This window comes from Rissa tridactyla, chromosome 25 (assembly GCF_028500815.1).
Source record: "Rissa tridactyla isolate bRisTri1 chromosome 25, bRisTri1.patW.cur.20221130, whole genome shotgun sequence".
In the NCBI taxonomy this organism is placed as follows: Eukaryota; Metazoa; Chordata; class Aves; order Charadriiformes; family Laridae; genus Rissa; species Rissa tridactyla.
This window is the reverse complement of record NC_071490.1, coordinates 713,814-734,939: the sequence shown is the minus strand read 5'-3', so window position 1 is coordinate 734,939 and position 21,126 is coordinate 713,814. Positions and strand designations below refer to the sequence as shown.

Below are 21,126 nucleotides of genomic sequence, written 5' to 3'. Positions count from 1 at the left end.
CCGGGGTTTGGCGGAGGCTGGAAACGGGGCGGGGGGGGGGTCCGGGGGGGGGGGGGAGGGGAACCCGCGCTGAGCCCAACGCCCCCCCCCCCCCCAACACGGGGGAGGGGCGGCGGTTTGGGGGAGGGCGGAGGGGAGCGCCCCCCCCCCGCAAAACACTGATTTGGGGTCCCGTCCCCCCCCCGGGCTCCCCCCGCCGCGTTAGGAGCCCTCCCCGCCATCGAGCCCGCCCGCACCGTGGTGCCCCGCCCCCTTGCCCAGCCCCTCACCTCCCTGCCCGGCTTCCGCCCGCGCCTTCAGCCGTTTCCGGTGCGTCACCTCCGCCGCCCCGCTCAAGATGGCGCCGCCCATGGGGCGAGCGCTGTCGGCGGCGCTGAGCCGGGCCCGGGCCTCGCTGGCGATCGCGGCCCCGGCGCGGCTCTACCGGGCGGCCCCGCTGCGGCGCCGCACGGGCCCGGCCCCGGCGGACCCCGCGGATCTGCGGGCGGCGGCGCGGCGGTTCGGGCGGCTCGGGGACGCGGCGGCGGTGCCGGTGTGGCGGCTCTGGCCCAGCCCCGAGCAGCTGCGGGCGGCCGAGGCGGAGGAGCGCGAGTGGGACCCGCCATTGCGGGAGGTGGAGGCGGCGCTGGATCGGCGGGAGCGGGAGGAGGAGCGGCGGCGGGAGGAGAGGTGGGGCGGGGCGGGGGCACGGGGGGGACTGGCACCGGGGCGGGGGGTGGCAGGACTGGGGGGAACTGGGATCGGGGCGGGGGGGAACTGCGGGCACTGGGACGGGGGGGGGCCACACGAGGCACAGGGAGAACCGGGATCGGGTCCGGGGGCACTGGGGGACACACCGGCGGCACGGGGAGAACCGGGATCTGGTCTGGGGGGACACCGGGAGGAGTGGGGATACTGGGAGAACTGGGATCGGGGGTTTGGGGGGGGGGAACGGGGGGATACAGCGATGTCACGGCGAGAACTGGGATCGGAGTCTGGGGGGGGGGGCACTGGGGAAAGCGGGACCGGGGGGGCAGTGGGGGCACAGGTAAAAACTGGGAGGGACGGGAATTGGGTCGGGGAGGCGCTGGGAGAACTGGGATCGGGGCGGGGGGGAACTGCGAGCGCTGAGACTTGCCGGGGCAGGGGGAAAAGGGACATGAGGCGCTGGGAGAACTGGGATCAGGGTCGGTGGGGTGGCAGAAGTGGTGAAAACTGGGAGAATGGGGACCGGGATTTGGGGGGGGGGGGGGGGGGCACTGCAGGGTACACTGGTGGCAGTGGGAGAACTGGGATCAGAGTCCGGGAGGGGCAGAACTGGGATCGGGGCTGGATGGAGCTGTGGGCACTGGGACTTGGCGGGGACGGAGCGCTGGGAGAACTGTGAGCATTGGTGGTGGTGGGGGGGGGGGTCGGGGGACTGTCCCCCCATCGGGGTGTCCCCACGGTGTCCCCCCCCCTGTCCCCAGGCGGCAGCTGGTGGCCCGCAGCCTGGAGGCGATGCCGGCGCGGGTGAGCGCCTGGCGGCAGGAGCGGGCGGCGGCGCGGGAGCGGGCGCGGGAGGACGCGGCGCGACGGCAGAGGCTGCTGGCCGAGGCGGGGCTGGGGGGGCTCTCCCGACCCGGGACCCCCCCCCGCGCCGCCGGTGCCCGGGCCCAGGCGCTGCTGCAAGACCTGGAGCGGCAGCGGCGGCGGGAGGAGAAGCGGCGGCGGCGGCAGGAGCGGGAGGAGGCCGCGCGCAGCGCCATGGCCGCCGCCGAGGCCGCCGCTGCCGCCCGGCCCCCCCCGGAGGATGTCACCTCCTGAGCGACCCCCCCCCCCCTCCGGAAACACACCCACACACCCCCAAAAATGGGGTTAAAATTCTGTGTTTAATCTCTTCCCCCGAATTGTAGTTCTTCCCGCGGCGCCGCCCCCCACCCCCCAGGGCCAAACGGGGGAAGGCGGGGGCGGGGGGGGGGAAGCAGGGGGGGTTGGGGCTGTTGGGAGGGTGGGGGGGGGTCAGGACAGGAGAAAGCGGTTTGTGGAGCAACCCCCCCCCCCCCCCAGCGTTGGGGGGCGGGGGGGGGGGATCCACCGATCGCTGCTGCTCCCTCGGGGCGCAATGGGGGGCCCAGTCCTGCCTCTCCCCAAAAGGCAGAGCCACAGCCCCCCCCCTCCCCTCCCCCCCCCCCGCAGCAGGACCCCCCCTCCCTAGGGGCAGCGCAGACCCCATGCGCCCCCCCCCGCCCCCCGTTCCCCCCCCAGGGGCGTCCTCCCCCGGGTCCCTCAGTCGTCGTCGAAGTTCTGGCTGAGCAGGAAGTTGGCCGCCAGGTTCTCGTTCTTCTCGCAGGCGAAGTAGGCCTGGATCACCAGGCTCTCGGGGAAGCCCAGCGCCTTCAACTGCCGCCGGGTGCGGGGGGGGGGGAAAAAACGTTCACTCTGGGCCCTACCGACACCCCGACACGGGCACAACTTCCCACCCTCAACTCCTGGTCCTAACGGTGGGTGGCGCTGTGTGCCCCCCCCAACCCGGCGTTGGCTCTCTGTGCGTTCCCAGCGTTAACTCTGGGCCCTAATGATGGTTAAAAAGCAGCTCTTGGTTTTCTGGTTCCCACCAACAGCCACGTTCTGCTGCTGTTGACTCTGGAGCCTAATGACTGCAGCCCAACCGCTGCCATTCCCAGCAGCCCTAAGGTCACTGTGCCTCCCAGCAGTGTTAATTCTGGGGCCTAATAACAGCTCTAACGGGGCTGTTTCCTCATCTTCCTCAGCGCTGTTAACTCTGGTCCCTACTGATGGCTGTAAGCCACCTGGGGTGACTTGTGTTCACAGAGCAGCCACACTGTTAATCCTGGTCCCTACTGATGGGCAGGAGCTCCCCCTGCACCCTGCCACTGCCCACCTCACCCCAGTGCCCCCGCGCCCTTACCCTTTCTATGGCTTCTTTTTCCTGAGGCGTCACCTGGATGTAGTTCATCTGGGGGGACTCGTCCCCGATGGCGCCCATCTCCCCCTCCAGGTCGCCCAGTTCCCCCAGCGGCTCGTTCAGCATCTGGATGAACTGCTCCTGGTGCTGGCTGATTTGCTGGGGAGGGGGGAAAGGGGAGGGGGGGGGGGGTGAGCGGGGAGGTATCCTCGGGGGGGAGGGGCTGGGGGGTCTCAGGGGGGATCCTCGGGGCGGTACCTGGAGCAGCTGGGGGTTCTCCTGGCCCAGCTGTTGGAGCAGGGCAGGCAGCAGGGCCGGGTTCTGCTGGATCACCTGCCGCATGTTCTGGAACTGGGGCTGCTCCCGCAGGAATTCCAGTGGGTTCTCTCCTGCAAAGGGGGGTGGGGGGGGGTCAGGGGGTGGGTCCAGACGGAGCCACACCCACCGGTGGCAGGGTCTGACCGGGCCACACACACCCCCCCACACCCCCCCCGGCTACCTGGTGCTACCTCAAGCCCTGTGAGTCACCTGGCGCGACTCGTGGCCCCAGAGCAGCCACATTGTTAACTCTGGTCCCTACTGATACCTACTGACAACCGCGAGGTGGAGCCAGGTTCAGCCACGCCCACTCACTGACCACACCCACCCAGGCCACACCCACAAAGGGGCAGTACTTAGCATTAGACCACACCCATAATGGGGGGAGCATGTAAACCACACCCCCACAAAATGATGGGGCAACCAGTCCACACCCCAAAGGGGAGAAGTCTCTGGGCCCCACCCAAAAGGGGGAGGAGCCTCCCAGCCCCACCCAAGACCCCTCATGGGTGTGGCCACCCGTAGCCCCACCCACTGGGCATGGTCTTAAACCCCCCCCTCCCCCAAAGCCCGGCCCACACCCACCTTCTGGCGCTGGCTGCTCCGGGGGGCGACTCTCCTGCACGGGTGGGCGCTCGGGCTCGGGGCTGCCGGGGATGCCCTGGGGAGGTCGGGGTTGGGGGGTTTCAGGTGGGGCCTGGAACAGCCCCCCCCGCCCCCCCAGGACCCCCCTCTCCCAGCCCCCAGCTCACCGTCAGCAGGTACTCGACGGCGCGGTGGGGGTTGTTGTAGCTGGCGCGCAGCGCGGCCACCACCCGCTCCCGCTCGTAGCCCATCGACATGATCTCCGTCAGCATCGTCTCATACTCCGAGCCCGTCACTGCCAGCCCCGTGTCAGCACAGGCCTGGGACCCCCCCGTGCGCCGCCCCGGGGACCCCCCAGCCACAAGAACCCACCCCCCCATTTCCCTTCATTGCCCCGTAACAAGAACCCCGAGCTTCAGAGACCCCAATTTACCTGCCCTGTTCCCTCATCTGGGGACCCCAAAACACCGTCCACAGCGCCTCCCCCTCCCCTCCGCACACGACCCGCCCCCCCGCTCCAGAGCCCTCCCCACCTCAGGGGCCACCGATGCTGCGAAGCCCCCACCCCCACCTCCCCACACCCCCGGCATCCCACCGCTTTCCTCCCCCTCGTGCCCTTCCCCACCGCCCCCATCCCGCATCCCCCGGCACCCACCGAGGGTGGAGGCGGCGTCGGCCGAGCGCCCCGCGCTACCTGGGGGGGGAACAGAGCTGCGGATTCAAGAGAGAGACGTGGCAGACAGGGCCTTTCTGGGAGCTCTGGGGCACAGCCGGCCCCCCCGAAACCCCCTGTACCTCCCCCCAGCCCCCCCCCAGTGCTGACCCAGCCCCCACTCTCTTGCTACTTCCTCCCCAAATCTCCGGGCTGCCCCCCAACCCCCCCACAGCCCCCTAAACGCTTTGTTTCAGCCTCTCCTGTGCCCCGACCAACAGAATGAGACCCCCCCCACACCCCCCTTGGGTTTCTGCCCCCCCTTACCCTGCTGCGGGCTCTGAGAGGGTGAGTGGAGGGAGGTCCTGGGATGGCGTCTCCTCGCTGGGGGCGGCTGGTGGCGGGGGGATGGCGTCGGCGGCCGGGGGGGGCCCTGGTGCCGCGGGAGGCTCCGCGGTGCCACCGGCACTGGCCTCGGGGGCTGCGGCGCCCAGCGAAGACTTGGCCTGCACGAGGATGGGGTGTGAGAAAGTGGGGGGGGGGGGTTTGGAGGGGTCCCGTTTTGAGGGATGAGGGGGGATCTCGAGGGGGGTGTGTGTGTGTGTGTGTCTCACCTTGGTCACCATGACAACCACGAAGTTCTTCTCATCAATACGGTACTCACGGATGGGGACGTCGTCGCTCAGGATCTTCCCGGCGTAAATGAGCTTCTGCCCGGCCACAGGAAAGGCGTCGCTGCCCTTCTCTGCCTCGATCTTCTCCTTCAGCGCCCGCACCTGCGGGGGGGGGAGGGGGGCAACACCCAGGGAGGGCGGTCAGGGGCAGCCCCGAAATGGGGGGTCACCCCAAAAACACGGGGTCCCACCGAAACCAACAAGAGCGCCCCTGAAACAGGAGAGCCCCTGTGCCATCTGGCGAGGTGAAGACAGCAGCATCTGGGGGGGGCCGCTCCAAGCGCGGGGGGGGGGGGCATCCAGTCTCCTGCTTTCCAGCCCTGCAAAAATAATTCCACCCCTCCCCCCGCAACCCCCCCCCCCCCTGCAGCATGCAGAGGACTCAGGCGTCGGGGCCTGGAGTATCTGGGGAGCTCCGGAGCTGCACGACAGCAGCGAGCGCCCCACCCCAACGGCTGACACTGCGGCGGGGACAACGCCACCCCCCCAAAACGGAGGCAGAGAGAACGCACTAAGACGCCCCCCTCCCTAAAAGGGAGACAAGGGTGACGCACCGCATCCCCCCACTCCAAAAAGGAGACGGGGGGGGGGGGCACACACCGAGGCCCCCCTCCCTAAAAGGAGGCGAGGGTGACACACCGAGCTCCCCCCCACACTCCAAAAAGGAGGCGAATAACGACACCGGGAGCCCCTCTCCCAAAAAGGAGGCGGGGGGACACACGCCGAGCACCCCCCTCCCAAAAAGGAGGCGGCGGGAGGGACGCACACACCAACCCCCCCTCCCAGAAAGGAGGCGGGGGGTGAACACTGAGGCCACCCCGGATGGGGGGCGATCCCCCCCACGCCGTAAGGGGAGGGGGTGTCACAACGGCGCGGCAGAAGCGGCGGGATGAGGCGGGGCGGGGGCCGGGCCGCCCGGGGCCGGTGGCGGTTTGCTGGTGGGGGGGCGGGGGGGGGGGTGAGGCCCATCCCCGCCCGCCCCGTTCGGCGCTCACCGTTTCGTGCGGCTCCATCCGGATCTTGAAGGTTTGTTGCTGCAGCGTCTTCAGCGTCACGGTCACCGCCATGGCGGCGGCGGCGGTAACGGCAACGGCAACGGCGGCTCCGGCTCCTCCCGGCGGCCCCCACAACATGCAACTCACGCCGCCGCCATCTTAGGCGCCCCGCCGCTTCCGCCACGTGACGCAGGGCCGGAAGAGCGTCACCGCCTCCCCCCCTCCGCCCGCCCCTTCACGTGACGCAGGCTCCCTCCCCCTATAGGCGGCGCCCTGATCACGTGAGGCGGCGCGGGCGTCACGTGACGACACGGCACAAAATGGCGGCGGCCAGCGGAAGATGGCGCGGAAAAACCGGGACGAAAGCGTTAATTTAATAGAAACCGGATCGCTACACCCGTACAGTCGCGTGCGCCCGCGGAACATCAATCCCCCCCATCACCCCACAACCCCGAGGGTACCGGGAGCGGGGGGGGGGCTCGGCCCCACACACCCCCAGGGGGCTGGGTGGCCGAGCGCCCCCCCCTCCCGGTACCGGCGCCGTGTCCCGGTGGGGCGGCGGCGGCCATAGAAAAGAGTCCAGGTCTCACAGAGACATTTACGGTCCTCGCCGACCCTCCCTTCCCCCCCCCTCCCCTCACAGCTCGTCCCGGGGGGTTGCTTCCGCCTCCTCGGGTTCTTCCTCCTCTTCGTCTTCCTCCTCGTCCCCTTCCTCTTCCCCTTCCTCCTCCTTCCGCTGCTTTTCCTCTTCCTCCTGCTTCTTGCGCTGCTCTTCGTCCTGCTGCTCCTTCATCTTCCTCTCGGCTTCCTGCGGGAGGGGGCGGGGGTGTGAATAAAGCCGTGGGGGGAAGGCGGGGTGGTCGCAGGTGGGAGGGGTGTCACCTTCCCCCCTCCGCCCCTACCTTGGTGGCCCCCCAGGTCTCGTTCCCGATTTCCTCTGCTAATTTCTCATCATCCGTGATGAGAAAGTTGTCAAAAATGGTGCCGGATTTCACCTGCAGGATAAGAGAGAGTCAGAAAAGGGGGACGTAGAACTTCAGGAGGGAAGACACAGGAATTTGGGGGAGGGTTTGTCGCCCCCACCCACCTGCCAGAGGTCGAGGCCGATGACACCGAAGCTGTCGTAGGCGTAGAGGTGGGGGTCGGGGCTGTACTCGGGGTTGTCGATCTCGGGGTGCACCCACTTCCCCTTGTAATCGGGATTGTCGATCTGCCGGGGCCGCCATTCGCCCTGTGGGGGGACAAGGGGGTCAGCGGCGGGGGGGGGGGGGGGTCCCAGCCCGTCCCTGAGCCTTCCCCCCCACCCCGACCCTGCGCAGAGCCCCGGCCTCACCTTGTACTCGGGGTTCTGGATGACGGGGGGCTCCCACTCCCCGTCCATCTCCTCATCCCAATCCTCTGGCTTCTTGGCATCAGGGTCAGGGATGTGCTCGGGCTTGTCCCAGTCCTGGGGACACACACACACACGTCCCGTCAGGACACTGCCACAGCCCGACCCCCCCGACCTCCCCTACACCCCTCAGACTCCCCCAAAAACCTCAGGCTTGGTGTCCTCGGGGTCATCGATCTTGGCCCGCTCATCCCAGTCATCGGGTTTCCGCGCCTCGGGGTCCTTGATCTTGCGGGGGGGCAGCAGGTCCCAGTCCTCCTCCAGGCTGCCCGACTCCACCCGCCCGTTGTCGATCTTCACCTCGTAGGTGTTGTCGGGACGCACCACCAGCGTATAGAGGTGGGTGAACTCGTCGTCCTGCGGGCAGGGGGGGGCTCAGCGGGGCTGGAGACACCCCCCCACACACAGGGCAAGGCAGCCCCCCTGTGCCCCCTGCCCACCCCCCCCACCTTGCAGCGAATGTCCTTGTTGATCAGGACGTTCTTCCCTTTGTAGTTGAAGATGACGTGGACCTTCTTGGTGCCGGGGCCGCAGATGTCAGGGCCTGAGGGGGGACAAAGGGGGTGAGGGGGGGAGTCCCACACGGCATCATAGGGGGTGTGGGGGCGGAGCAGGGACCCACCGAACATGATGTTGTACTCTGAGTCGCCATGCATGTCCTCCTGGTTCAGGCTGGCCGGGAAGAGCTTGACATAGCCACCGCCACAGTCTATGTTCTGCTCGTGCTTCACCGTGAACTGCACCACCAGCGTCTTGTCCCGGTTGCTGAAGGGCTCAAAGCGGGAGGAGATGGCGTAGAACCGGGCGTCCTGGCTTGTCTGGATGCCTGTGGGAGGAGGAGCGTGTTGGGATGGGGGGGATTCCCAGCTCCAGGAATTCCCCACCTGGCACAGCCCGGTCCCGGGGGGTCCCCTCACCTTTATCCTTCTCAGCGTCGCCGTAGAACTTCCCAGCTGTGAGGACGAACCGGCCATAGTCGGACTTGTGCTTTGATTCCACCCACCGGTGGGTCCAGGCATCTGCGGGAGAGGAGAGATCAGGACACTGAGCCCCCTCCCCATGGCTGAGGAGGGGACTCTGACACCCCCGGGGCAGCTCCCAAGGCCTGTCACACTCCAGAGGAGCTCATTGAGAAGAGCTGCCCAGCCACAGCCAGGGCTGGCCCCCCCCCCCCCCATTTTGCTGTGAGCCACAGAGGGAGCTCAGGCCTTGGGGTGTCTCTTGCTGTGGGAGGATTTAGGGGCCCGGGGAAGGACAAATCCCCTGGATGAGCCAGCTCCTGTCTGGCCTCTCCCCACGGGGAACACCCCAATGCCCAAGTGTCACCCCCGCAATGAGAAGCCCCCATCCACTGCCTCTCTCCCCCCAGCTTAGGGGGGCTTCTCAGCCCCGCGTATCCTCCCAGGTCCCCATTCCAGCGGGAAATGCTCACCAGGACCCCCCATCCAAGCAGGCCCTGAGCCCCCCCATCTTCCACCTGACCACTAACCCACTCCTATACATCTCAGCCCCCCCTTATTTCTCCCCACTCTACCTGAGTAGACTAAAGCCAGAGCCTTCACCCTGCCCCCCCGCCATTCCTCCAGAGATCCTCCCTCAGCCCAGACCCTTCATCCCCCCCACGACCCTCATCCTTCTCCCCTCAGGTGAGACACCCCCCATCCACTCCCATAACCGGGCCACCCCTTACCCCCACGCACAGACCCCGACCTCCAGGTCGGGGGAGGCTCCCAGGCCCCCCCTATATCCCCTCTCACCTGAAGTGACACCCTGGCTCCCTACAGCCACCTGTCTCACCTCAGGGCGACCCCCCTCCAACTGCCTTTACCTCAGGGGACCCCCCAGGCCTCTATAACCCCTCTCACCTCATGGGACTCCCCTTTATCTCATAGGACCCCCAGCCTCCACAACCTCCCTCACCTCTGGGACCCTCCCCTCCAGGCCCCCGTCACCTCAGGGGACCCCGCAGGCCGCGCCCCGGCCCCCCCTCACCTCCATCCCCGAACTCCTCCCGGAAGAACTGGGTGGGCCCGGCCGCCGCCAGCGCCAGGAGGGCGCCGAGCAGGACGGGGAGGCTGAGGCGGCTCATGGCGGTCGGTCCCCACACAGCGCGGCCTTCCCCTCCCTCCTGGCCCGGCGGCGCCCGGCACTGCGGAGGGGGGCGGTGGCGCCGCCGCCTTTTATCCGCCCGCCGCCCCTCGGCCCGCCTCCGGCCCCGGCCCATTGGCCCGCGCCCGCCTGGGGCCCGCTCCCATTGGCCGCCCGCCCGCTGGCCGGCGGCGACGGCGCCCCCGAACGTTGGCGTCCCAGATGGCCGCTTCCCATTGGCTGAGCGCGGCAGCCAATGGGCAGCGACCACGCGTTCGGAGGGAGACGCCCCCCCCCCCCCGTCCGCGCTCGCCCGCCCTCCCTCCGCGCGTGCGTCACCGCGGTCACGTGGGCACGGGCACTCTTAAAGGGCCAGTTCCCCCCACCCACCCCCCCCTCAGACCACGTGGGGGGCAGCGCCTGCCATCCCATAATAGCAGCGGGGAGCGGGTCGGGGTCCCGACATGTCGGGGGAACGCGCGGCGGGGGGGATGATATAACACAGAGGATGGGGAGTCTTGTTTTCATCTAAAATATTTATGACCTAATATGGAGCTGTGATGTAACGTAGCCCAATGATGTCATAGCACACGTGAAACAGGGAGGTGCAGGCCGGGGAGGGGGGAGGCGCGCTGCCCATGAGGGGCTGGCGCTCCCCTTGGATCCGGCCTGCCGCTGTAAGCGACGTTCCCCCCCCGCAGGGTACTTCGTAAAGCCAGCCTAGCGCTTCATGACGTCACTCCACAGCCTCCTGACGTCACAGCCCTCTCGCAGCGCCCGGTGGTCTCCCCATGCCACCCTACTACTGCCACGCTCAAGATGGCGCCGCGCACCACACAAGATGGCGTTCGCCACGCTCAAGATGGCACCGCCCATCCCCAGCGAGGCCCCGCCCCTTCCGGTGCCGGCCGGGAGCGCTTCCGACCGCCGCGATGTCGCCGAGCGTGGCCGAGCTGCTGCTGGAGCGGCTGGACCGGGCGGCGGCGGGGCCTGGCGGGGGCCTCTGCAGCCTGGAGGCGGCCGCCGCGCTCGGCCTCGACCACCAGACGCTCGTCGGGGCCGTCAAGAGCCTGCAGGCGCTGGGGGAGGTGGGAGCGGTGGGGCCGGTACCGGGGGCCGCCCCCCCCGCGCTGCCCTCGGTGCTGATCCCGGTCCCCCGCAGGTGATCGAGGCGGAGGCGCGGTCGGCGACGCGGTGGGAGCTGAGCCCCGAGGGGGCGGAGGCGCTGCGGGACGGCAGCCCCGAGGTGCGGCTCTTCCGCAGCCTCCCGGCCGAGGGGCTGCCCCAGAGCGACGCCATGGTGAGCACCGGGGGGGGGGGGGGGGGGGGGGTAACGGGACACCGGGGGGGACACCGGGTCGCTGAGCGCCGTCCCGTCCCCTGCAGAAGCTGCCCGGCGGCTCGGTGGGCTTCAGCAAGGCCATGGCCAACAAGTGGCTGCGCCTGGAGAAGGGGGCGCCCGGCGGCCCCCGCGTCTTTCGTGCTGTGAGTTACCCGGGGGGGGGGGGGATCCACCGGAACCGGGGGGGGAACGGGGACTCCTAGAGCTGAGGGGATGGAGGGGGTTCCTTGGAGCTGGGAGGGTCCCCAGGAGGACAGATGGGGATCACCTGGAGGGGAAGGGGTGGATCCCCCAGAACCGGGGGGGTCCCGGGGGGTCCACTGGCACCGGGGGGAACGGCAGGAGGTCCCCCAAAACTAGGAGGGTCCCGGTGGGGGGACGGGGGGGTCCCCTGGAACTGGGTGCGTCCCACGGGGTTCCCCTAGAGTTGAAGGGACCAAGGGGATCCCCCAGAACTGGGGGTGTCCTGAGGGAGGGGGTTCCCCGGAGCCAGGAGGGTCCCGGGGGTTTCCCCGGAACTCGGAGTGACCCGGGGGGGGGTGTCCCCTGGAGCACCCCGGGGGTCCTTATCGGGGCTGGGGCTGTCCCCAGCCCCAGGGGCAAACTGTCCCCCATTCCACCCCCCCATGACGCGTCCACCCTGGTCCCCGTGCCCCCCCCCCATCATCCCCCCCCTCCCCGCAGGTGCCGGAGGTGCAGGACAGGGTGCAGGAGAGCCTGCGGCGGGTGCAGCAGGGGGAGGCCGAGGGGCTGCCCGAACGTGAGCGCACCGAGCTCAAGAGGAGGAAGCTGCTGCTGGAAGTGTGAGGGGAGGGACAGGACACGGGGCAGGGGGGCAGGTTGAGGAGAACCCCCCTGACCCCCACCTGTGTCCCCCCCCAGCACCCTCAAATCCTACTGGATCCGCAAGGGCAGCGCCTTCAGCACAGCAGTGGCGCGGCAGGAGACGGAGCTGACGCCAGAGATGATCGCCACGTGAGTCCACAACCCCCTGACCTGGCCGTGACCCCCTGACCTTGACCTCCATGACCTCACCGTGACCCCCTGACCCTCAGGGGCTCCTGGCGGCAGCTCCCCTTCAAGCCCTACAACTTCTCAGCCCTGGGGCTACCACCGGCTTGCGGCCACCTCCACCCGCTGCTGAAGGTGCGCTCGCAGCTGCGCCAGATCTTCCTGGAGATGGGGTGAGTGGGGGGAGGCGGGGGGGGGGTGCACCGGGGGATCCCCCAAGCTGGGAAGGGGGGGACCTGACGCCGCAACCCCCAGGTTCACAGAGATGCCCACCGACAACTTCGTGGAGAGCTCCTTCTGGAATTTCGACGCCCTCTTCCAGCCCCAGCAGCACCCGGCCCGCGACCAGCACGACACCTTCTTTCTGCAGGGTGGGTGCTGGGGGCCGGGGGGTGGAAATGGGGACACCCCCCCCCCCAAACCCCACTGACCTATTCCATATCTGTTTTCCCCCTCCCCCAGATCCCGCCGAGGCCCCCGAGCTGCCCGCCGGCTACACGGCCAAGGTGAAGAAGGTCCACTCACAGGGAGGCTACGGCTCACAGGGGTGAGGACAGACCTGGGGGTGGACTGGGGGGCTGCGTCCCCCTCCCCCAGGCGGGGTCCCCCCTTCTGAGCCCCCCTTCCCAGGTACAAGTACGACTGGCGGCTGGAGGAGGCGAGGAAGAACCTGCTGCGCACCCACACCACGTCGGCCAGTGCCCGGGCACTCTACCGGCTGGCCCGCCAGGTGGGACGGGTCTAGGGGGGCACAGGAGGGTCTGGGGGCACCCCACCTGACCCCCTTCATCCTTTGCTACCCGCCCCCCCACGCAGGAGAAGTTCTCCCCGGTGAAATACTTCTCCATCGACCGGGTTTTCCGCAACGAGAGCCTGGATGCCACCCACTTGGCCGAATTCCACCAGGTGGAGGGGGTGGTGGCTGACCGCGGCCTCACCCTCGGCCACCTCATGGGCACCCTCCGGCAGTTCTTCAGCAAGCTGGGTATGGGGGGGCCACCGGGGAGGGGGCAGGGGGCTCCCCAGGGGCCCCCCTAACTCCTCCCTCTGTCCCCAGGCATCACCCAGCTGCGCTTCAAGCCGGCCTATAACCCCTACACCGAGCCCAGCATGGAGGTGTTCAGCTACCACGAGGGTAAGGGGGGCTCTGGGGCTCCGCACGCTCCCCCCCACCCGTGGAGCACGGGGGGTCTCAGGGGGTCTGCATGGGCCCCCAAGGAGCCCCAGGGTCTGCGTGTGCACCCACAGACTGTGGTGGGGACCCCACCGTCTCCATGTGGCCCCACAGAGCAGGGGGGAAATGAGGTGACTTTTTGGGCTGGCATCCAGTTTTGCTTCATTCTCTCCCCTGTGGTGTGGGGGGCTTTGAGGTGCCCTGGCAGGCTGGGGGGCTCTGGGGTGGTCGTATGGCATAGGGATCGTCCTACCCTCGCTCTCTCCCCTGGAGCAGGGGGGCTTTGGGGTGCCTCTGTGGGGTGGCCTGGTGAGGGAAGGCATCTCCAGGGTGCCCCAAGGTTGGGGCCCCCCCCTCACCCCCTGTGGGGTGAGGCCCATGCAACTCCCCCCCTTTAGGGCTGAAGAAGTGGGTGGAGGTGGGGAACTCAGGGGTCTTCCGCCCTGAGCTGCTGCTGCCCATGGGGCTGCCCGAGAACGTCTCCGTCATCGCCTGGGGGCTCTCGCTGGAGCGGTGAGTGAGGAGGGGGGAGAATGGCCGGAGGGGGTGTCCCTGGCATGGGAGCCATCCTTGCTGACACTCCCCCCCCCTTCCTGCGCCAGCCCCACCATGATCAAATACGGCATCAACAACATCCGCGAGCTGGTGGGGCACCGCATTAACCTGCAGATGGTCTACGACAGCCCGCTCTGCCGCCTGGACACCTAGGCCTCGGCCTTCCGGGGGGCCCCTCGATGGAGCCCTGGCCTGCGAGTTGGGGAGCCCTCAATAAAGCCCTGTTCTCCCGGGGGGAGGAGGCCTCGATAAAGCCCTGGCTCCTGTCTCCCAGGAGGAGGGGGACTCAATAAAGCCCCTTTGCCCAACCCGGAGCCTATGCCTGTGCTGGGGCGGGGACTGCGTGTGCGTGGGGGGGGGTGTTCACAGGGTGGGGGCCTCGTACAGGAGCTGCCCCCACGGACGCTCCAGCCCCAACTGTGGCTCCCCATGACCCCCGGGGCTGCCTCAGCCCGGCCCCCGCCCGTCAACCGCCCGGCCCCCGCCCGTCAACCGGCCTCCCCCCGCCCCGCCACAGGCCGCCCGGTCCGTGTCCCCCTCCTCGGTCCTACCGGCGCCATCGCGGCTCCGTCTCCTCAGCGCCCGGCCCGGCCCTTCCCGCCTTTTCCCGCGCCGCCTTTCATTGGCTGGACCCACCTTCCCTTCTCGCCCCAGGCGGGGGCCGATTGGCCGACGCGGCTGCCAGTCGCTTCCCCGCCTCCCGAGGTCCCGCCCACCGTGCTCCCCTCAGCGCCCTGAGGGGGCGGTGGCGGGGCCTGGGTCCCTCTCCCACCCCGCACCGGTCCCGGTCTCCTCCTCATCCCCCCGCACCGGTTCCCGGTCCCACAGCTGCTCCCCATCTCCCCAGTTCCCCCGGAGGGACCCCCCCTGGGGCTGGAGGTGCCAGGCGCAGCATAGACCCTGAGCCACTTGGGTGTCCGGCTACCCCCGGCCAAGCCCCAGCCCCCAGGGCCACAAGCCCTCAGGGTGGGCATGTCGCGAAAGCAGCACGATGTCCCCGAGGTGGAGGCGGCAGCAGGCGACAGCCCCTTCTTGGCAGGAGTGGGCAGGGACGAGCTCCCCAGCGAGAACCCCGACAGGTAACAGGTTTTCCACACTCTGTTGCCTCACAGTTTTGACCTAAATTGGAAGGGACCTTAAAGATCATCCAGGGACACCTTCCACCAGCCCAGGTTGCTCCAAGTCCTGTCCAACCTGGGCCTGAACCCCTCCAGGGATGGGGCAGCCACAGCTTCTCTGGGCAACCTGGGCCAGGGGCTCACCACCCTCATAGTGACGAATTTCTTCCTGATATCTCATCTAAATCTCCCCACTTTTGGTTTAAAACTGTTCCCCCTGTGCCATGGCTCCCCTCCCTGATCCAGAGCCCCTCCCCAGCTTTCCTGGATCCCATCTGGGGACTGGAAGGGGCTCTGAGGTGCCCCTGGAGCCTTCTCTTCTCCAGGGTGAACAGAGAAGAGTGTATAGGGAGTGACAACCCCACAGGCGGTGTGGAGAGGGGGTGACACATATCCATGGGGTGACACATATCCGTGGGCTGCCACGTTTGTTAGCAGGGATCCCCACATCTCCCAATTAACATCGCTGCCCGGGTCCCTGATGTGCGGGTCTTGTGTTTGTACCGAGGACGGAGGGTCTGCCAGTGGGCCCCCGGCCCGGCACAGAGGCGGCGCTGGACGGCCAGGCCTCCCGCTACTTTGCCTCGCTGGACGCCAGCGTCGGGGGCCTGCAGCAGCGCGCCCAGCAGCTGATCGACAGAGTGAACGACAGCCGAAAGGAGGATCACACCGTCATGAGCGGCTTCAGGGAGAGCCTGCTGCTGAAGGTGGGGGCCGCTGGCTCAGGAGGGGGGGAGTGGGTGTGAGGAGCCCCTGGCCCACGCAAGCCCCTTGCTGCTGTGTGGCCATGCGGTCTCTGCTTGAGGCATTTAATTGCATTATTCCGCCCGAATTAGCGGCAGGCTGGGCAGGGGGATGGAAGGGGGGCAGTGAGACAAGGTGCCGCGGGGAGGGAGTGTGTTGCGAGCAGCCGCCGGCGTCAGCTGCAGAGCCTGGTGTGCCGGATGCACCGGCGCCCGCTGCCATGGCGAGGGTAGCGCCCGCAGCCCCTTTGGGGGTGGCTGCAGCTGCCTCCAGCCCCGCTGTGGGGAGCAGAGGGTACTCCTGTCCCCACACAGCCGCTGGCTGCCCTTGGTGTCCTCGCACGGCTGCGTGCTGCGCCGGACTTTGCTCCCACCGGCGTCCCCACAGCCAGGGGGGCAGGAGTGGGGGGGTCCCGCAGGCCCAGGCGCAGATGGCAGCCCGGCCTCAGCAGCTGCGGCCCACAGTGACCCGGCACTCGGTGGCTACCGCGGCCGGTGCTCTGGCTACCGTGGGCGCAGCTGGCAGTGGCAGCGGCCAAGTCAAGCCAGGCCGGGAGCTGTGCCAGCCCGGGCAGCCACAGCTGCCACCCCGCCTCCGGGGATGGCAGCCGGGTGCTGGCCGTGCCAGCAGCGCTGCCTGCCCCTGTGCCCCAGCAAGAACTGTTTCTCCCCCCCTATTTTTCCGCCGCATCGCGGCAGGTCTCAGGGCTGGCGGAGCAGCTGGAGGAGCGGCTCTTCCACCTCTACGGCCTCCACAATGAGCTGATCCAGGAGCGGCTGCAGGAGCTGGCAGAGGTGATGGAGCGAGTGGGGCAGGCTGAGGCCGAGCTCCAGCAGGTCTGCCGCACCGTGGAGGCGGCCTACCGAGACCTCTGCTTGCAGCCCGAGACCTGATACGGGCCCCAAATCTGCAGGGATCCCCCGAAAACTCGCAGGAGCCCCCCTGGCCCTGTGGCAGCCCGCTGTTCCCACGAGTGGGACGTGCGTCACCTGCTGCTGCTGCTGTTCTGAGGTGGCTGTGAGCAGGAAAGGGGGATTTTGGCCCAAAAGGGCTTTTCCGTTGCTGTTGATGTTTGGATTTATCATGAATAAAAAGAGCAAAAAAGCCCCAAAGGCTGAATCTGGAGGGGTCTGCCGAGGTTCCGCCGCCCACCCACCGGGGCAAACCGCACCACGCACCACACGTGCTGATGCAGGGCCCCCTCCCAGTGGCAGCTTAATTAATGCTGATGAACAGAGACCGGCGCGGGGTGGCTTTTCCACCTTTTATAGGCGAGTGGCTGCGAAGACGGCAAAGGCAGCAGGGCAGTTCACTGGCCAAAAGGCTCCGCGGTGGCAAAGCCCGGCACAAAGGGGGCTGCCCGGTCCCACCGGTGACACCGAGTCCTGTCAGTGACAGCGGGTTCGTTCGGTGATACCTTGTCCTGTTGGTGACACTGTGTCTGGTTGGTGATACGCGTCCCATTGGTAACGTGGGATCCAGTCGGTGATATGGGTCCGATTGGTGACAGCTGATTCCGTCGGTGACACAGGTCCAGTCTATGGATGCGTCTCCCACGGGTGACGTCCTGGCCACAGTGGTGGCACAAGGCCTGTCATACCGCAGAGCGTTGCAGCCACGTGCCGCTGCTGTGGTGCCAGATGCCGTCCCCATCCCGGTTATCCCCGCGGTGCTGGCGGCTTGCTGGGGGCGAAGGCCTGGATGCCAGTGATGGCTCGTCCCAGGATGAGCGCGTGGATGTCGTGGGTGCCTGCGGGCAAGGGAGCGGCCAGGTGGCACCGTTGCCAGCAGGACCCTCCGTGTGTGTCCCCCCCCCGGCACGGTGGTACCTTCGTAGGTGTTGACAGCCTCCAGGTTCATGAGGTGCCGGATGACGTGGTACTCGTCGCACACCCCGTTCCCCCCCAGCATGTCCCGCGCCTCCCGGGCGATGGCCAGCGCCTTCCCGCATGAGTTGCGCTTCAGCATCGACACCATCTCGGGGGCCGCCCTGGGGGGGGGACGGGGGAGATGCTGTCATCCACCCCCATCCCCGACACCCCCTTTCCCTGCGGGCCCCTCACGGCGGCACCCACCTGCCCTCATCCTTGAGGCGGCCGAGGCGCAGGCAGGCCTGCAGCCCCAGGGCGATCTCTGTCACCATGTCGGCCAGCTTCTTCTGCACCAGCTGGTTGCGTGCCAGCGGACCCCCAAACTGGTTCCTGTGGTGGAAAGTAGGGTGGTGGTGGGGCTGGGGGGGGTCTGGTGGGACCCCCCCAAGCACCCCCTGGCGTTACCTGTCAAGGACGTATTGCCGTGCCGTCTCCAGGCAGGTCTCAGCGGCGCCCAGCGCGCCCCAGGCGATGCCGTAGCGTGCATGGTTCAGGCAGCCGAAGGGTCCCTGGGGTGAGCAGGTGTCACTGGGACCCCCCATCCCACGGCAGGACCCCCCCAAAAACCCCAGTGTCCCTGCCTCTTACCGCCAGGCCCTCGGCGTGGGGCAGCAGGTTCTCCTCTGGCACCTCCACATCCTCCATCACGATCATGCCAGTGGCGGAGGCGCGGAGCGAGAATTTGCCCTCGATTTTGGGGGTGCTGAGGCCGGGGGTCCCTCGCTCCAGCAGGAATCCCCGCACCTTCCCGTCCCCCTCACACACTGCCCACACCAGGCACAGGTCGGCCGCCGGCGCGTTGGTGATCCTGGGCAGGGTGTTGGGGGTTCAAGGGGGGGTCTGGGGCTGTCGGGGGGGTCCCCATCACCCCCTCCGCCCCAGGGCTCACCAGGTCTTGGAGCCCCGCAGCGTGTAGGTCTTCGCGCCGGGGTTGTACCGTGCCCGTGTCTCCATGCGCCCCGGGTCGCTCCCGTGGTTGGGCTCCGTCAGACCGAAGCACCCCAGCATCTCCCCCCGTGCTGGGGTGGGGTGTGTGTCAGGGGGAGCATGGGACCCCCACGGCTCCCCCATCCTGCCCCAACAGACTCCCCCGAACACGCCTCCTGCCCTACAGACCATCCCCTCCTGCCCCATGGCCCCCAACTTGTCCCACAGATGCCCCTCCTGCCCCACAGGCCCCCACTCACCCCACAGATGCCCCTCCCTCCCATCCCACAGACCCCCCCTCCTGCCCCATGGCCTCCCACTTGTCCCACAGACCCCCCTCCTGCCCCACAGACCCCCCCTTCCTGCCCCACAGATGCCGAGAGATCCCCTCTCCTGCCCCAGTATCCACCCCCTTCTGCCCACAGCCTCCCCCCGCCCGGTGCGGGTCTCACCCAGGGGGGGCAGGAAGCGGTCCCGCTGGGCGGGGGTCCCGTAGGCCATGATGGGGTGCATGACGAGGGAGGACTGGACGCTCAGCACCGACCGGTAGCTGCTGTCCACCTGCTCCAGCTCCCGCGCCACCAGCCCGTAGCCCACCGAGGTGGTGCCCGCACAGCCGTACCCTAGGGACAGTCACAGCCCACGGAGACCCCCGAGAACCCCCCAGTGTACCCTGGAGACAGTCACAGCCCACGGAGACCCCCGAGACCCCCCCAGTGTACCCTGGGGACAGTCACACCCCACGGAGACCCCCGAGACCCCCCCAGTGTACCCTGGGGACAGTCACACCCCACGGAGACCCCCGAGAACCCCCCAGTGTACCCTGGGGACAGTCACACCCCACCGAGACCCCCGAGAACCCTCCAGTGTACCCTGGGGACAGTCACACCCCACGGAGACCCCCAGGATCCCCCAGTGTACCCTGGGGACAGTCACACCCCACGGAGACCCCTGGCCCCCCCACCCCCGGGAATCCCAGCCCTGCTCCCTCTGCCCGGCCCCCCCCCAGGAACGACCCCCTACCCCCATGAGAGGACATTGCCCCCCTAAACACCCCCAAGTAGGACCACCAGCCTCCCCAGCCCCTCCAAACCCTCTCCTCACCCCTAGGGGCCCCCTCCCCAAAACGCCCCTTGTAGCCCCCCCCCGCTTCCCCAGCTCCCTTACTGGGACCCCAACTCACCTTTGATGGTGGGGCCCAGCACCCCCAGCGCTCCCATCTCCGACACGATCTCCCGGTCAAAGACTGAGGAAGGTGGCAAGGGGGGGGAATTAAGGTGGGGACCCCCCCCACAGAAGTGGGGCTGGGGGGCTTCCCACCACCCCTGGGTGGGCGCCCCTACTGGGCCCTGGGTGGCCAAAGGTGGGGACAGGGGTGGTGTTGAAGGGATGGGGGGGTGCTGGGGGGACATGGGGGGGGCCGCGGGGGTTATGGGGGGGGTGAAGGCGGGGGGGGTCCGTACCCTCATGTCGGTTGGCGTGCAGGACGCGGGGCAGCAGCCGCTCCCGGCAGTACTTGCGCATGGTGTCTCGCAGTAGCCGCTCCTCGGGGGCCAGTAGCCCCTCCAGCCCCAGCGGGTCCCGCCAGTCGAAGGCTTTTGTGGGGGGGGTGGCAACATCAAGGAGGGGGGCACACAGGGGTGTGGGTCAACACCAGCCGCACATAAGTGCCCCCCACCCTCAAAGCAGCGGTCGGGACGGGGGTGGGGGGGGGGTGTATCGGCGCTCTGTCGCAACTCACCCGGCGGGGGGGGGGCCGAGCCCCCCCAGCGGACGCCGCTCCGGAGGGGGCGTAGCAGCGGGGTGGCCAGGCGCAGCGCCATGGGGGTCTGGGAGGGGGGGACACGACACACACGACTGATCCAGGGACCCCCAACTGCCCCCAGGGACCCCCCACCACTCCCCCAGGGACCCTCCGACTAACCACCCCCCCCCCAGACCCCCCAACTCCCCCCCCTAGACCCTAAACTCCTAAACTGTCCCCCCCCCCAGAATCTCAACTCCCCCCCCAGACCCTAAACTACCCCCCCCAGACCCCCAACTCCACTTCAGGACCCTAAGCTACCCCCTACCCCCCCCCCCCCGACCCCAAATTTCCCCCCGGACCCTAAATTACCCCCCGCAAAGACGCCCAGCTACCCCCGCCCCCGGGACCCACAACCACTCCCCCCGAGATCCCTTAACTACCCCCAGGGACCCCCAACTGCCCCCTCCCGGCCCCCCCCCGTGGCCCAGCCCTCCCCCAAGTCCGCCCCCTACTGCCCCCGCCCCCCGGCTGACCCCGACCCCCGCAACGGCCGCCGACCCCCCCCCCCAGACCCCCCCCCCCGCCCCGCACCGTGCGAGCTCGGCGGCGGCGAACGGGCCCGGAGGCGCCCTCGGCCGTGACGTCACAGGGGGTGTGGCGGGGGGGCGCGACGAGGGGCGTGACGTTAACCCGCGCGTGCCCGGGCTCCGTGCGGGGAGGGGGGGGCGCTCAGAGCTGCGGGACCCCTCAAACCACCGCCCGGACGTACCTTGGGGGCTGGGGGGGGCTCGGGGGGGTCCCCGCGGCGCGATGTCCCCCCCCCGGTCCCCAGGGAGGCGCGGGGCGGGGGTCGGTGCTGTACAGGCTTTATTGGTCCCCGGGGCCCCCCCGGCCCCCCCGGCCCGGGAGGGGGCGTTTGCATAGCGAGAAGGGGGGGGCGGTGGGTGATGATGATGTCACACGGGGCGGGGAGGGGTTTTGGTGATGTCACCTGCTCGGCCGGCCCTTGCAGTGATGTCAGCTCCTGGCGCGTGTGACATCACCGTGT

The 21,126-nt window shown here is 68.9% G+C and overlaps 6 protein-coding genes across 7 annotated transcripts; 3 read left to right on the top strand and 3 right to left on the bottom strand.

Moving 5' to 3' along the window:
• The first annotated feature begins 308 nt into the window (after nt 1-308).
• Nucleotides 309-1,838, top strand: GADD45GIP1 (GADD45G interacting protein 1). Its single transcript, XM_054183441.1, has 2 exons — nt 309-669; nt 1,449-1,838. Exons 1-2 carry the CDS (start codon nt 338-340, stop codon nt 1,783-1,785), a joined length of 669 nt encoding a protein of 222 aa, XP_054039416.1. The 5' UTR covers nt 309-337; the 3' UTR covers nt 1,786-1,838.
• A 370-nt stretch (nt 1,839-2,208) lies between these two features.
• Nucleotides 2,209-6,305, bottom strand: RAD23A (RAD23 homolog A, nucleotide excision repair protein). Its single transcript, XM_054183539.1, has 9 exons — nt 6,112-6,305; nt 5,057-5,218; nt 4,770-4,948; nt 4,446-4,501; nt 3,958-4,085; nt 3,791-3,866; nt 3,146-3,276; nt 2,891-3,046; nt 2,209-2,361 (listed from the first exon to the last, which is right to left on the bottom strand). Exons 1-9 carry the CDS (start codon nt 6,247-6,249, stop codon nt 2,248-2,250), a joined length of 1,140 nt encoding a protein of 379 aa, XP_054039514.1. The 5' UTR covers nt 6,250-6,305; the 3' UTR covers nt 2,209-2,247.
• Nucleotides 6,306-6,617: 312 nt separating this feature from the next.
• Nucleotides 6,618-9,740, bottom strand: CALR (calreticulin). Its single transcript, XM_054183538.1, has 9 exons — nt 9,494-9,740; nt 8,419-8,520; nt 8,124-8,327; nt 7,951-8,045; nt 7,649-7,858; nt 7,445-7,558; nt 7,199-7,342; nt 7,014-7,106; nt 6,618-6,919 (listed from the first exon to the last, which is right to left on the bottom strand). The coding sequence occupies exons 1-9, from the start codon at nt 9,723-9,725 to the stop codon at nt 6,749-6,751; spliced, it is 1,365 nt and encodes a 454-aa protein (XP_054039513.1). The 5' UTR covers nt 9,726-9,740; the 3' UTR covers nt 6,618-6,748.
• A 752-nt stretch (nt 9,741-10,492) lies between these two features.
• Nucleotides 10,493-13,979, top strand: FARSA (phenylalanyl-tRNA synthetase subunit alpha). Of its 2 annotated transcripts, XM_054183459.1 has the most exons (13): nt 10,493-10,677; nt 10,752-10,889; nt 10,976-11,074; nt 11,616-11,734; nt 11,814-11,906; nt 11,987-12,115; nt 12,198-12,313; nt 12,405-12,489; nt 12,573-12,672; nt 12,759-12,927; nt 13,000-13,077; nt 13,515-13,629; nt 13,719-13,979. In XM_054183459.1, exons 1-13 carry the CDS (start codon nt 10,522-10,524, stop codon nt 13,822-13,824), a joined length of 1,503 nt encoding a protein of 500 aa, XP_054039434.1. In that variant the 5' UTR covers nt 10,493-10,521; the 3' UTR covers nt 13,825-13,979. The 2 variants fall into 2 exon arrangements, with proteins under 2 accessions (XP_054039434.1, XP_054039435.1); XM_054183460.1 differs by lacking the exon at nt 13,515-13,629.
• A 117-nt stretch (nt 13,980-14,096) lies between these two features.
• On the top strand, nt 14,097-16,626 carry SYCE2 (synaptonemal complex central element protein 2). Its single transcript, XM_054183463.1, has 3 exons — nt 14,097-14,750; nt 15,298-15,496; nt 16,232-16,626. Exons 1-3 carry the CDS (start codon nt 14,644-14,646, stop codon nt 16,424-16,426), a joined length of 501 nt encoding a protein of 166 aa, XP_054039438.1. The 5' UTR covers nt 14,097-14,643; the 3' UTR covers nt 16,427-16,626.
• A 157-nt stretch (nt 16,627-16,783) lies between these two features.
• GCDH (glutaryl-CoA dehydrogenase) lies at nt 16,784-20,814 on the bottom strand. The gene is made up of 11 exons (XM_054183461.1): nt 20,670-20,814; nt 20,073-20,160; nt 19,795-19,926; nt 19,515-19,577; nt 18,784-18,954; nt 18,294-18,423; nt 17,993-18,212; nt 17,810-17,913; nt 17,609-17,734; nt 17,363-17,523; nt 16,784-17,283 (listed from the first exon to the last, which is right to left on the bottom strand). The coding sequence occupies exons 2-11, from the start codon at nt 20,152-20,154 to the stop codon at nt 17,192-17,194; spliced, it is 1,281 nt and encodes a 426-aa protein (XP_054039436.1). The 5' UTR covers nt 20,155-20,160; nt 20,670-20,814; the 3' UTR covers nt 16,784-17,191.
• Between the last annotated feature and the right edge of the window lie 312 nt (nt 20,815-21,126).

Excerpts from the sequence above, each read along its gene's own strand:
- GADD45GIP1 (XM_054183441.1), top strand. The coding sequence starts at position 338 with ATGGCGCCGCCCATGGGGCGAGCGCTGTCGGCGGCGCTGAGCCGGGCC. Across the intron at positions 670-1,448 it reads GAGCGGCGGCGGGAGGAGAG|GCGGCAGCTGGTGGCCCGCA; the intron begins GTGGGGCGGGGC and ends CCCTGTCCCCAG.
- RAD23A (XM_054183539.1), bottom strand. The coding sequence starts at position 6,249 with ATGTTGTGGGGGCCGCCGGGAGGAGCCGGAGCCGCCGTTGCCGTTGCC. Across the intron at positions 3,867-3,957 it reads CCGTCGAGTACCTGCTGACG|GGCATCCCCGGCAGCCCCGA; the intron begins GTGAGCTGGGGG and ends CGACCTCCCCAG. Across the intron at positions 3,277-3,790 it reads GGAGCAGCCAGCGCCAGAAG|GAGAGAACCCACTGGAATTC; the intron begins GTGGGTGTGGGC and ends CCCCCTTTGCAG.
- CALR (XM_054183538.1), bottom strand. The coding sequence starts at position 9,725 with ATGGGCCGGGGCCGGAGGCGGGCCGAGGGGCGGCGGGCGGATAAAAGG. Across the intron at positions 8,521-9,493 it reads GGAGGAGTTCGGGGATGGAG|ATGCCTGGACCCACCGGTGG; the intron begins GTGAGGGGGGGC and ends CCTCTCCCGCAG. Across the intron at positions 7,559-7,648 it reads CCGAGGACACCAAGCCTGAG|GACTGGGACAAGCCCGAGCA; the intron begins GTTTTTGGGGGA and ends GTGTGTCCCCAG.
- FARSA (XM_054183459.1), top strand. The coding sequence starts at position 10,522 with ATGTCGCCGAGCGTGGCCGAGCTGCTGCTGGAGCGGCTGGACCGGGCG. Across the intron at positions 11,735-11,813 it reads AGGAAGCTGCTGCTGGAAGT|CACCCTCAAATCCTACTGGA; the intron begins GTGAGGGGAGGG and ends GTCCCCCCCCAG. Across the intron at positions 12,490-12,572 it reads GGAGGCTACGGCTCACAGGG|GTACAAGTACGACTGGCGGC; the intron begins GTGAGGACAGAC and ends CCCCCTTCCCAG.
- SYCE2 (XM_054183463.1), top strand. The coding sequence starts at position 14,644 with ATGTCGCGAAAGCAGCACGATGTCCCCGAGGTGGAGGCGGCAGCAGGC. Across the intron at positions 14,751-15,297 it reads CCCAGCGAGAACCCCGACAG|GACGGAGGGTCTGCCAGTGG; the intron begins GTAACAGGTTTT and ends GTTTGTACCGAG. Across the intron at positions 15,497-16,231 it reads GGGAGAGCCTGCTGCTGAAG|GTCTCAGGGCTGGCGGAGCA; the intron begins GTGGGGGCCGCT and ends GCATCGCGGCAG.
- GCDH (XM_054183461.1), bottom strand. The coding sequence starts at position 20,154 with ATGGCGCTGCGCCTGGCCACCCCGCTGCTACGCCCCCTCCGGAGCGGC. Across the intron at positions 19,578-19,794 it reads GCACGCCAACCGACATGAGG|TCTTTGACCGGGAGATCGTG; the intron begins GTACGGACCCCC and ends CACCTTCCTCAG. Across the intron at positions 18,955-19,514 it reads GCTGGGCCCCACCATCAAAG|GGTACGGCTGTGCGGGCACC; the intron begins GTGAGTTGGGGT and ends GACTGTCCCTAG.